This window comes from Poeciliopsis prolifica, unplaced genomic scaffold, assembly GCF_027474105.1.
Source record: "Poeciliopsis prolifica strain line A6 unplaced genomic scaffold, Auburn_PproV2 SCAFFOLD017, whole genome shotgun sequence".
In the NCBI taxonomy this organism is placed as follows: domain Eukaryota; kingdom Metazoa; phylum Chordata; class Actinopteri; order Cyprinodontiformes; family Poeciliidae; genus Poeciliopsis; species Poeciliopsis prolifica.
The window spans coordinates 3,265,766-3,279,675 of NW_026562392.1; the positions used below are offsets into that span (position 1 = coordinate 3,265,766).

The 13,910-nt window shown below is 41.7% G+C and overlaps 1 protein-coding gene across 5 annotated transcripts in view; it reads right to left on the reverse strand.

Annotated features, from left to right (window-relative positions):
- Positions 1 to 13,910, reverse strand: part of rims2a (regulating synaptic membrane exocytosis 2a) — a 138,608-nt gene that overhangs the window by 97,798 nt on the left and 26,900 nt on the right. For 4 of the 5 annotated variants that reach the window (XM_055042212.1, XM_055042213.1, XM_055042216.1 and 1 more), the window contains one exon: positions 936 to 1,228. In XM_055042212.1, coding sequence (XP_054898187.1) covers positions 936 to 1,228 — 293 coding nt within the window. Of the gene's footprint in view, positions 1 to 935; positions 1,229 to 13,198; positions 13,211 to 13,910 lie in introns of all 5 variants that reach the window. The other variant, XM_055042210.1, reaches the window with a different exon arrangement.

Genomic DNA, 13,910 nt, shown 5'->3' on the forward strand with positions numbered 1-13,910 from the left:
AGCTGGATACAGAGTATGTGCTTCTGTCTCCTTTATAGGCATCAGGGACTCGGTGTACCAGCGGTTTTATGTGGGCTCCTGCATGGCTTGTGAGGTTCAGATCACATCCCACATAGACCGACGCACACCCATGGAGACCAGCGCTAACGCTAAAAAGCTCGTCTTAGTAGAATTTACGATTCTGATCGCCGAAATCATTGGATATGAATATCAATAAAGATTAATACCCCAAACCTTTCCATGCCACGGTCCCTCTAAACACCGTTAGCTTCTGGCTGAGGAAGCTCTAACAAAAAAACCCACAGACAATGCAACCAAATATGTAAAGAATTGTTTTTCCTCACTTATTTTTATTTTTTGTCCATTTCATGCTTGCTAGCTATAGCATTGCTAACTAAAGGAGCAAAGCAGCTCAATACATTTGACTGGCAGCCAGTTAGGAAGATAAGCGCACAAATAACATTTTATCCACTTCCTAAAATAATGGCACATATGTCACTTTTCCTTTTGCCATAAGCTTCATTTTTTTTGCCTAAATATTTTTTGGCAATAAAAAGTGGGTGACTTTTTTATTTATTTATTTATTTCCAAAACAAAATAAATAAATCACGCACACAAGTCACCTGATGACTTGCGCCATTAAATTAGAAAAGTGACCATTTCTATAAATTATTTCAACCTCGATTTTATGATAATGATTGAAAAACACATTAGATTTAATGCTACAAAAAGTATTATTAGAAACCAACAGCAAAAAAAAAAAAAACCTTTTCAGAATCTATATTTTTATTTTTGCTTTCCCCCCCCCCTCATCTTTAATAAAATAACACTGGATTAGACAACATAAAGACCCTTTCAACTTCCATAGAGCATAAAATATCACAGAGCATCGATACCAAGTTTTTCAAAACAAAAAATGAAAACAAAGAACTGACCTGTCTATAGGTGCATCGCCGGGGCCCGAGTACCTCAGCCCCGTTCCATTGTCAAGGGACGCCTGTCTGGGCAGGAGCCCGCCGTGAGGTCTGCTTCTGTCTGACGCTGGTGTCAAGTCCCCTGAGGCTCCCTGGTGGGCATACAGGGATGGGTCGTGTAGTTTGGCCTTCTTGCCCTGCGGCCCACCCTCAAACACGCCACGCACCTGACCGGGCTCCGAGTCGTAGAACCACGCTCCCGACTTAGTGAGGATTTCTTGTTGTTTTCGGCACAAGTTGCATACCCACATAACCTGCAAGCAAGAGAAGGGCCCATTTACAACCTCAAAACGACCAGGCAGAGATTTTCTTCTTTTTTTTCTCTCTCTTTTTCTTTTAATTGTATGTTAGATTGTGATGACGTGAGTGCTTTGCAAAAGTATTGACACCATGTGAACTTTCGCGTGTTGTCTCGATCAAACCAGAATTTGTTTTTATCAGGGTTCTCAGTGACAGACCAAAGTGGCTCATTATTGTGAAGCGGAAGAAAAGTAACACATGGTTTATTTTCTTGATGGTTAAACATCAGTGTCTGTGGCATGTGTTTCCACATTTTGCCACTCATGAGTCAATAAGTATACAACCGCTTTGCTCTGCTATGACAGCTGCAAGTCTTATGCCCATTTTGATTATGCTTTTTTTTAATTTACCACAGGAAAGGCGGCTGAGTACAAGTTCTTTGTGAACCATACATCCTTTTCCTCTCACTTCAAAATGATGTGCTGATTTGTGTCGATCCGTCACAATGAAAGACTACGGAGATTGTGTGTGGGGAGGAAAAATCCACAGGAGAAAAACACTTTTGCAAGGCGCAATAATGTACGTTCAATACTGCAACATAACCACATCACCAATCAAATCACTGCTGTAGGATGAAAATTACTTTTAACCTCGCTAAAAAAAAAAAGTTGCTTTTTATTTACCCTGGAGCAACACAGTTAATATAAATCCACAGTTTATGTTGAAGAAATGAATAATGAAACATCTTACACATGCAGCAGCTCTTGGAATCTTTAGAAATGGAAGCACTGCAATTTCAAATTGACTTTTTTTTTTTTTTTTGTCGTAAACTCAAACACTGTGAGTCCATCCGGCACACACTCTCACACTGGTTAATGTTCTTCTTCGTAAATAAATTTGTAACGGCACAACACTATTGAATTCATTTTTCCACGTTCGATTGCGCTAAAATTCAGCTTTGGCGCAAACCTGAATTTTGCGCCAAACGCTCTGGGCTGGACAGAGCCCGGAGCGTACCAAACAGCCAGCTGAGAGGAGGAAAAAGTTTAATGCGGCACCACAAACCTCGCCTGTCACTGTCCCGCCACTGACTCAGTTCATTACTGTTATTGGTATGGGCTGGCCCTGAACTGACCCATATGTTATTTCTATAGCTTAACTGAGCTCACTTAAACCACTGTCATCTGTGCGGCCAGTGCCCGCACAGATGACAGTTTTGATACGAATCAAAAGGCTGATTCGTATCTCCTCCCTTTCGCAAACTGAAGTGGATATTAACAACAACAAAAAAAAAGATTGAGAAGAAGAAAATCAAGGGGAAGTGAGCAGGGTACTTATGTGAGGTTTGGGATCCACGAATGCAAACAAGCAAAGACACATGCTTGACTGCTTGATCTAAGAACAAATGGAACTGGTAAAATCACTCAAGATCCCAGAATTCATAGTATTTCACATCTGGGTATGATGTAAACATATTGGATGAAGGAGCTCCAAAAGATGCAAAGATGCCTTTACTACGCTGCAGAACTGTCTGGATCTCACTGGATGAGTGAAAGACCTCCCAACCTCGGAAAAACATTGCATCTGAGCAAAAATCAGCTGCTAATGCAGAACTGAACCCAGACCTTCAAAGTATAAACACTGCACCATTCCCACTGTTGACATACTGCTTCTATGTTGACCCAGGAATGGACCTGGTACTGGAGTTGTCCGGGTCCAGTCACAGAATAACAATACTCTTCCACAAAAAGCAACTTTACAAAAACAAGGGAATTTTCTCTAGGATCTCTTTGACCAAGTCGCTAAAGCTAGCTGCCGGAGCCTGCTAGCAGACCTAGCTCCTTTGCTTAGCGCGATGCAAATATTATCTGCCATATTGTTTGCTACATCTGACACATACACCCTGAGTAGCATCTTGTCTTTTAGTTAGCATGACCTTGCTCACTCACGTGCGTCTACACATGCACACGTTTGATATCGCTGCATTGTTTTTGACAATAGTTTAGTTGAAGGTTGCTAGTTCAGTGACAGTCAGAGTTTATTAGCTGTGAAGTTGGGGTTTTGTTTTGATAGATTCTTAATAGCGCTTGCTGACTGAGAACGGCTCTGACTCTCCTTCATCTACTCCTCCATGATATTCCACCTGATCCCAGCTGGTACTCGTAGAATAAAAGCCTGCGTCGACTGAAAGTGGTTTGGCTATCGATTTCTGATAATCAGGTGGTGCCGCGACATGGGTATTTAATCAGAAATTGCTCAATTTTATTTATAAATGCCCTTGAACGCTTACAAATAGCTATTGATAGCCAAGCAAGGCTATCATTTCCCAATAGAGGCGCTGCAAGGTAGCTAATTACATAATCACGATCATAGCGATAAACTTTTTTTAAAAAAAAACATTACATAACTTAGTTTATTTATTATTTCAGTACCACATTCATTTCCTTTCAAAGAACTTTACAAGACAAACCAATCTGATTTACAGTATATAAGACACGCATAGTCAAATCACTACAATTATGCAAGCAGATTTAAATTGGATGTAATATATCCTAGTTCGATTGCCACTATAAACTACAGTCATATTCAGTCTATAATGCTAAATGTTAAGAAGTTATGTTGCTGAGGAAGTCCAGTCAACTGAAACTGAATCACTGACATTGCAGCAATCCCTCCTCCTGAGCATGCATGTGGTCACTGTCTGCTACATCTGGTTTCCAGTTATAGTTTGTTACATTTCCGCCCAAGAGCAATAACTGGTAAAAAATACATGTAGTTTTGAGTTATTTGAATTTCAGTATCTATGAGGAGAAGGCAGAATGTTCTCCAAAAAGCCTCGATAGGTTAAAAAAAATGTATCCACGAAAGATCTGCAGGAGTTGCATATAGCTTAAAGTTTTAAAACCTAGTTCACGTTTCAATTCGCTCATAATTTCTTCATTTTTTCAAGCTTTCGGAGTTGCTGGATCATGGAGGTCAAGAGTGACAGAAGGGTGATATTCTTAAATCGAGGGCTGGGACTACGCCAGCTTCATACTTTTAGTTTTTAAACACAATTGAGCTCTGTTGCAATGGCTGATATTTGTGTTTTCAGGCCCAACATTGCTGCCATGCTCCCGTTCAAGAACGTGCCAGAAACAGAACCAGCAGCAGTCCAGAGAGAAACAGTAAAATACTTAGAAGCCTGAAGAAGGGTTGCTGTTGTTTTTCTGTAAATTGGATTGCATAAATAGCTCAATTTAATTAGCGCCTCTTTTTTTTCAATATATATATATTTACACACCTTGAGCTGGCTCACAAGTTCAACAAAACAAACATATTCTCAACATGCAGCTTGCATGCTACTATCTGAGCCTGCCACAGACAACATTTATGACCAGCTATCAGTGTTACAGATGTGCTGTAACTGTGCTGACACACAATGGAAGCAGGGAGGCTATAAATTGCACTTTATGTCTCCCAGGGGCGGGGGAAGCGCACACTAAGACAGTGACTGCCTCGTTTAAGTGGGGCTATACAAAGAACTCTGCAGCGCACCGTATGCCTTCGGTTGAGACCCGAGAATCACCGAGGTACGCACCGGGACATCCGACGAAGCGCCAACATAACAGCGTAACGGGGAAAACCCCGTAAAATTTGGATTGGTTTTCATCTTTTAAAAATCAGGTCAACAGAACTGGAAGAGGCAGACTTGGTGACACATGATGCAGTTACCAGAAAAGAAAACATTTCAATCCCGCTCGTACCTTAAGTCAAAATAATCCAACATAAAGCCATTGTTGAATCCATCACAGCTAGTCTACCTCTGTTCAGCAGTATGACGTTATGCAAATGTCTGCATTATAATATCAGTGTGTGTTGTACTGCAATCACAAAGACTGCTGAGATGGAATATTTGTTAGCTTCTTATATTTCAAGCATTGTGCGTTCACGCCCTGGTTGGCAGTGATGTTTCCAGCCACTAGCATAAACTCTGACTGCACTTCATGTCAACATTCTATATGATTTTTTAAAATGTTATTTTCAACCCAGATCCGAAACTACAAGTATTGTTATGATGGAAAAGTGGTGAAGAAAATATGGGTTAGAGCCAACTGCTATTCTCGTCACAACGTTCAAAACTATGATCGCGATCACTTCTTAAAAATTTAATTAAGTGTGACAAAGATGGTTGTGTTGTATCAAATATCAAACCATTAACATACATGAAAATAATGATTACCATTCACATATTTAGTTACTTCAAAACAAGTACTCGTATCAAAACGACATAGTCAATAAAACATTTTTAATTTTAATATTAAAAATGTTTCATTGTATGAAAACCAGGGTTTTCTGCAGTGTATTATAAGCCTGGTGGGCCACCAGGCTTTACTTGTGCCTCCACTTGGCTAAACACTGCTTTAAGTGTTTTTATTTTTCATGTTTGCACTTTTTAAGACTTTATGGTTTGTGTTCAGATATTAATCTTCAGATTTTTCAACAACACATAATTACTAAGTGATATTTTTAAATTTCCTGTCAAGTTTAAGCATCTTTTAACTCTAAAACACAACAGGCTGCTGGATGAGTGAGCCAAACGCCTAACCACCGGGGCGAGTTATCAGGGGAAACCTTAGAAAACAATAAGATAAGAAATAAAAAACATGTTCAATTATACGCAAATGATAAAAAACATTTAAAAAATTTACAATTATCTACGTGCTTGGTCAGATGAAAGTTACATCAACTATTAGATTTGTTTTTCTTTTCCAGTAGTTTTTTGTTTTATTTATTTGAAGCAACCACAATTAAAAATATGGTTTAAAATGGATTGCACTTTATGATACTAAATAAATTAAACTATGTCACCAACTGTGGCTTTAAAGTTTAGAATGAAACAGGGAGAACACCTTCCTGTTCGACGCGCCGTTAAAATTGGGAGCAGCTGAGACGGATTATCTGCTTCCTACGCTGAAATCCGACGCAAAACACAGAGACGAGGTCAGGTGGGGATAAGATCCAGACACAGGTGGAGCTCAAGCGGGACAGTGAATTGTGAGAGTTCATGTTCGCAGAGAATCCTCACCGCAGATTCATGCGCTGTGAAATAAAGCAGCCGTAACACACTCGAGTTGTGTATACATTCGCTGAAGACATTCTGCCCTGGATTCTCCCGAGCCACGCGCGCGCACACACACACACACACACACACACACACACGCACACACGCGTACTCACACTTCCCATCAGCCTGGAGGATGGTGGCTGTGGTTTGTAGACAGGCCCATTTCTCAGAGTGTTCCTGTTAATTTTATTGTTATTATAACAGCACTTTAAAAAAAAAAAAAGAAAAACAGGTTCATTCTACATGTTGAGAGTGGTGGTGGGGGAGAGGGAATATATTTATGTTTAATGCTCGAGGCGATGTTTACTGAGGCAGTGAAATAAGAGAAACAAACACCAGAACCCTGAGATCAATAAATAATTTCCCTTCTAATGGTTTCTCATCAGATCCAGTGATGGTTTCAGGGACACTAGCAAAAAACAAAAGAAAAAAAAAAAGAAGAAGAAAATGAAAACTGCTCCTAAAAATACATCTGCGCTTATAAAGCTGCCTAAAGCAGGAACGGAGGTCATTCATTATTGAGATCCGTGCTGTATGGAAGGTAATAAAACATCATCATCTAATATAACATCCCATACGCAGCCCCGCCTTGCACACAGTATGTCAGCTCAAGATTTTAAGGGGAGAAAAAAAAAAAAAGAAAACATTTCACAGCAACTATCCTTGTCTGTTTCATGCTACAGCTTTCTGCCACGTCCTCTCCACGTCCCGCTCAAAAGAATGGAGACGTCGTCGTTGGAGCCTATGGAGGCTGGGATTTTGCAGCGAGAACAATGAGCTCTCTCTTGTGGCCATTAAACTGCACTACAGCCTTATTTAACCCAGGATTTAGAATCAATCAGCAGGAAGCTTTCAGCCATATCAGCACCCTGAATGAAGTGTAGAGCTCAAAGTTAAGTCGGCTGCTGCTCCGAATGCGTGCATTTACTCCGGTCTACGGCACATACAATCAAATCCAGCTGAGAAGAAAAGTTTTCATGTGTGCAAAAGACAACAAAAAATAAAGGCTAAAATTAGGAGAGAGGTAAGCATTGGGCGGGATGCATTATTCATAGAGCAGTAAACGGCGTGTCATAGGGATCGTATTGCATTACCGTTACTCTCCTTTAGCTGAACTGAGCCACACAGTGAACAGCCATTGTTCTGCAAGTGGAGCGCTCCTCCAAACATCAGCGTCTGGACTCAGTCCAGCTCCAGAACACACCCGCCAACAGACATCCTGTCCAGCACACACCCGAGCAAATTGCTGCCCCAGCTGGGTGGGTGGCTGGGAGGAGGGAGGGGAGTACATGAGCATGATGGGCTGCAGTGACAGGCATTTCAATCAGCCAGCAAGGCAATGGAGGAAACTGCAATTTCACCAATCATTTAAAGTGACAGAGTACTCATGCAATGCTCTGATCTCCCACTTTTTTCTTTCTTTTTCAAAAAACACACATATAAATAAAGATTTCAACTGAAAGAAGATAAAGAACATTTGAAGGAAACGAGAGGAAACACTTGCATTCACATGCCACCGACAGCCTGCACGTGGTGAATTACATTTTAATGAGCTTCTAATTTTAGGGAGTTCGTTTGTAATAATAATAGACTCGATGAATATTTATGTCCCTTGTTTGAAGTTCAGCAATACAGAGGAGGGCAGGGAGAGAACAAGCGGAGATGGTGCTGTAGCGCAGAGATCCGGCGGAATGGCTGTCTGTCAGACCCGCTCTATGACCCACATAAACCCAACATTTATTATTATTATTATTATTATTATTATTATTATTATTATTATTATTAATAGTAACACACACACACACACACACACACACACACACACACACACACACACACTCGCTCTGAAAACCACTTTACATATAGGTCATATTTGAATGCATGTTTTTGTTTTGTTTTTTACTTCAAGAAAACAAAACAAAAAACAGCAGAACGATGGCAGGAAACGCGACGTTCATTCATCTTACCCATGGTGCCGCCGATGCCTGAGCAGAAACGCTGTGGAGTCCTTGCAGTGTGAGAGAGAGAAATAAAGAGAGTGAGAGAGAGAGAGAGAGAGAGGAAGAGAGAGAGAGAGAGAGAGAGAGAGAGAGAGGAAGAGAGAGAGAGAGAGAGAGAGAGAGAGAGAGAGAGAGAGAGAGTCCGCAGCTCCCAAAGAGAAGAACCTGCTCCGACCTTCAGCACCGCGGACAGCTCCTACCGCCTCCTTTTTCTTCTTCTTCTTCTTCTTCTCCGCCCCCTCTTTACTGAAGGTTAAACTCAAATCGACCCAATTCGATTGACAAAAGCGCCTTTAGTTCTAAATGCAGCGTGATGACGGAAAAAATGAACAAAAAATGAAAAAAAAAAAAAAAAAAAAAAAAAGACATCCGAGCAGAAAACGTAGAGCGCGCCGGTCTCGGTGCTGCTGGGCGCTCCGAACCGAACCGAACCGAACCGAACCAGGCGAGGCTCCGCGTCGTCGTGGACGAGTCTCCGCTCGCGCTCCTCTCCGCTTCGCTCGCGCTCTCAGATGGACAGACGCGGAAACGCGCTGGGCGGCGGAACGCCGTCAGCTTTGCACAGAGACACTTTGCGTAATTGCAGACTCAGCCTGTGCTGTTAATGTCGGATTATTTGTTTATTTATTTATTTATTTATTTATTTTTCTTCTCCCCTCTAACAAATCATGAATGACCGTCGCTGCTTTCATCCGTCGTTTCCTCCAAACTTTGGCAGATAAAAATAAATAAATAAATAAAAATAAATAAATAAAATCCCGCAATTATTACGTTTCAGGGTTTTTTTCGGTTTTAGGGCAGCACGGTGCTGATGGTGGTACAATGGCTTCTTCACATGCACACAAATGCTTTTAAGTTGCACCCGACTAGGTATAAAATTATGACCACTGACAGGTGAGGTGTCATGCAACACTTTCATCTCCATAAGCAACTAATAACCTAATATGTGCATCGTCTCTGCATCCCCAACGCACAAGGGATGGAGAGAAGAAGCACCTATTAGGTTGGAGGTCAAAATCTGTCTTAGAAGTTGTTGTGTGCAAACCAGACAACATAGGAAACATAAGAATTTGGAGGAATTTAGCAAAACGTCAGTGTGTATCGACTGGATCATTCACAAACTGAAGCGTTTGCGTTTGTGTTCCTGGTCTGCGAAGCTCAGCGTCCATCAGAACGGATCCAAGGAGGGACCAGTGATGACCTGCCCAGAGGGAGCGGCGCACCGATTGCAGTTTTATAGCCAACTTCCGATATTTAAAAAGGCTTACTTGCCAATTACGATTTCGGTCTGAAAACTTTCTAAATATAGTGACAAAGTTGGTAAATGGGAAACAGTGTTTTGTTGTTCATGTGTGTCTAATTTCTGAACGCTGCTGTCTCTCATCAGCAGCACAGAGTTTAAGGGACGCAGGGATTTTTCTCATCTCACCTCCTAGTAACTGGTATGTATTAGTACTGATACTTCATTTTCTTTAAAAAAAAAAAAAAGTATGACTATACTATGACTCGTACTAGAAAATAAAAGTTCTGAATCTTTTTTTCCCATATTGTAGTTACATCAATACTCTAACCATGTGTAGCCAATCAAAAGAAATATCAACAAATGTAGGTCACTATCTATTTCTATTCCCAAGTTAACATCAACACTTTTTCCAAACACCAAATCCACAGAACTTTCCATCCATAAATTAGCTTCCACTTAACCCGGCTTTGGGTTACAGGGCCAACAGAGAAGAGCAGACTTCCCTCTCTCCAGCTGTTTGGGTCGGCTCCTCTCGAATCCCAAGGTGTTCCCAAGTCAGCTGAGTCACACGGCCCCTCCAGCGTGTCCTGCCGGTGGGACGTACTCAGAACACCTCACCAGGGAGGCATCCAAACCAGATGCCCAAGTCTCTTCAACTGGCTCCTCTCGATGTGGAGAAGCAGCAACTCGACTCAAAGTCCCTCTTGAATGACGGAACTTCTCACCCGATCTAGGCTGAGCCCAGACAGCGTGTGGAGGAAAATAATTTCAGTCGTTTTTATGTCTTCTGTCAGTCCAGTCACCACCCACAACCCATGACCATAAATGAGTGGGAACATATTGACTGCTAAATCGAGCTCTTTCTTCACCACAACTGGTACAGCCTCCTCCTCACTGTAGATGTCGTGCCGATCCATCTATCGACCACCTGCTCCATCTTTCCCAAGATTCTGAGATATGTATCGTCCTCCATTTGGTGTGGGACCTCCTGTCTGACCCAGAGAGGTCACGCAAGACACATGGAGATAACGATTCTCAGCCTGGCTGCTTCACACTCTGTTGCAAACTACTCTTGCAAAAGCTGCAGGTGTTGAAGCCAATAGGCAAACATCATCTGCAGAGAGCAGAGACGCCACTAAGGCCAGCAAAACACATCCTCACAACACCGCAACAAGAACTTCTGTACGTGAAGGTCATGAACTGAATCAGCAACACAAGAAAACCTTGGTGGAGACCAACTCTCTCCAGAAGAAAATTATAATTACAAAAAAATAGTTTGCCTTGTCTCAACTATAACATAATGTTTATTTTGCTTTATAACCAACATAACAGATATGTTTCTTAAATGACAAGTTATTTTGAAGGCATAAATAATTTGGTAGAAGGACCGAACTCTTAAACTTCCAACCCAAAAAAAATGAATCACTAACCAAGCTTTTGCAATGGAAAATAATACTATTTAACAAGTCTAGTTAAAATCAATTCAGCAGATCCCTCATCTTTCCCTGTACCACTAATTTCACAATAATTTCCTCTCCAATGTATTGCATGCCGATGTATCATACAGAGCTCGGCTAGTTGCCGCCGACACAAAGACTTGTGAATATTCAATAGCGTTTCACAGAACAAGATCTCTCTCGCCACTGCTGTCACCATCTGTGCTGGAGCGAAAGAGTAGACGGATGGAAAAAGAACGGATTTCACCACCGCCACCTATTTCACTGACACACAAGCTTTTAGACAAGATTGCGGGACACACAAAGATGTGCTCTTTTGTCGGCCCCAGAGTAAACAAAGCGTCTGTCCGTCTGCGGCCACCAGCGCGCCTGCACAAAACGAGACACATTTTATAACACAGCGGCCCTGATGTGTTAATAATATATGTTGCGCGCTTGTCTTTCTGAAGAATATAGAGTTTGTGAATTCAAAACGTCCACTTCTGCATAAAAAGCTTTCCACCTCAGCAAACTCTTTGTGCCACGAACTGACCTCATCATCTAAAGCATCTGCACCCAGGAGATGCACTGGTTAACTCCTGTTACTGCCTACAATGGAGAGTTAAGCATTCCTTCTGTATTATACTCTCATGCTCAGTTAAATTGGTGTATGAGGCGTATTTGATGCAACACAGACCACTAATGGAGATTCTTCCTTGCCCACAGTAATCGCCATGTATGCTTAAAATGCTCTGAATTTGTATTAAAGGGGCAGTTTTGGATAGCATCATTTCTACACCACAATTCAGTGGTGTAGAATTGTGGTGTAGAAATGATACAGTTGTTATAAAAATGCTGTATATATCACATGACTTCAACAAAAGTGCAATTAATGTCTTCAAACTGGGCCTCTGTCTCTTTAAAAACTCCTGCTCTTTCTGAAACTCCATCTTCAGGAAGTCGTCACAATATGGCTCCTTGATTAACCCCTTATCAGCATTTCAACCAGCATTTCAATGAAAAGTAGCTCCTATAATGAGCTCAACAGATGCACAGTTCCAGCAGGTGTTTGATAATTGCTGCTGGCTAGTCTGAAGGAGCTGAGCGGGGGCGTCGCGGAGGAGAGACCCGCTCTGTGAGGCGGGAACTCGGAAACAGAAGCTCTGAGCCGCGAAGACGAAGCTCAATCCACCCTGACGTGTTGCACAGCTGAACGGTTGCCACAGGAGATGACAGGATTTTCCCAAACATGCATGAAAGAATCAAGGCAAGACTCCAGGTATGTTTTTGACAAGGGAATAACATTATAGTATGAGCTAAAGCTCAAAAATGTCAACTGAAACGGTTTGCATTGTGAGGTGACAGATGTGACAGGGAGGCAGGGCAACAACAGGTACCTCATGTCCTGACCTATCAGGTACAGCCTATGAAGTCCATCGTCAGCCTGCTGTCGCTGTCATTACTCAACACCATCTGCACAGAACAGTAACCGATCTCCCTGCTATTATAATCCAGAGGATGATGGACAGCCATACAGCCGGAGGTTTGGCATCAGGGGGACGAGGAGGACAGGGTTCTGTCTCTGTCTTTCTACAGCTCTGACATTTCAGAGGACCCTAATCATGTGTGTTTAAATGTATCGCAAAAAAAAGAACTCAAAAGTTAGCCTTCACAGAAAGTAAGAGTGAATCTTACCATTACATATCCAGATGAACATTCACTAGCCAAATGACAGAAATAAAGATGGTAAAGCATACAGAAATTGATGGAAGTGTCACGATAATCAAACTGTTGCATTATGTTACCAAATCAGAATCTGTAGCGGCTCCATATGTCAAACGATGGTTATGACAGTCATCTGGCCTCGGTTAGCTTCAGGAAATAAACAACTGAAAACACAAGGGACGGCACTGCTGCCAACTTAACAACATAATCACTTTGTTGAGCAACTATTCAAACCCCTCCGGTAGCTTTTGGTTGTCTTCCGCAAACCGCCGACAGTCAGGACAGAAAGACTCATTTCAACTTTGTGTGCTCACACTGCAAAATAATCTTTTGGGTGGAATAGACTCACAGATGAGACTAGTACTTTGATTCGAATCGATCATGGCTGCTGAATGTGTATTTGGTCACACCACGCCATATCACAGTGCTTGTTTTCAGATGAAGTCCAAGCAAACAGAGAAATGTTGGCTAACCACTTTGTCCTCCTGTTGCAATTCCATGAGCGCAGGAATGCAGCAGAGAGAAGGAGCGGGGATACAGACGGGGAGGAGGGGGGTTTTTGGGAGGGCAGGAGTGGAAAAGACGGGGAGAAACAACAGACCGTGAGCGTCACCAGGTCCTGGGGGCGCTGTCACACATTGCAAAAAGCAGATAGTCGCATGGAACAAAATAACACTTGTTTTGTTTACATTTAATTAGTGCAAAACTAAAATGTCTCGGTTAGTCTGTGGAAAAGATTTTTGCATCAGTAAGCTACACAGAGTGTTGCATTTAAAAAGAAAGCATCATATAATGTTCTGTGATCAGAACAGCGGTGGAGAGTGAGCTCCCTCTAGTGGTGAAACAGCTTTAACACAAGCCATTCAGTTTCTATCACAACTATTCATAGTCTGTGAAAGTTTTCATATTTTGTGACATTCCAAGAGCAAACTTCTGTGTATTTCTTTTGTGGTTTTATGCAATAGACACAAATGTTTATGATTTTCACTTGTTTTTTTGTTTTGTTTTTTTATAAATAGAACTCTGAAAAGTGTGGCATGCATGTGTTTTCTGCGCGCTTACTCTGATATCCCAAAATAAAATTCAGTGATAACAATTGCGTTTCAAGGCAGGAGACAGTAACTATTAGTAATTCGCTCCACAAGCTATCAAACCAAGTTGGGGGTTCCTCCTCAACGTCTGAGG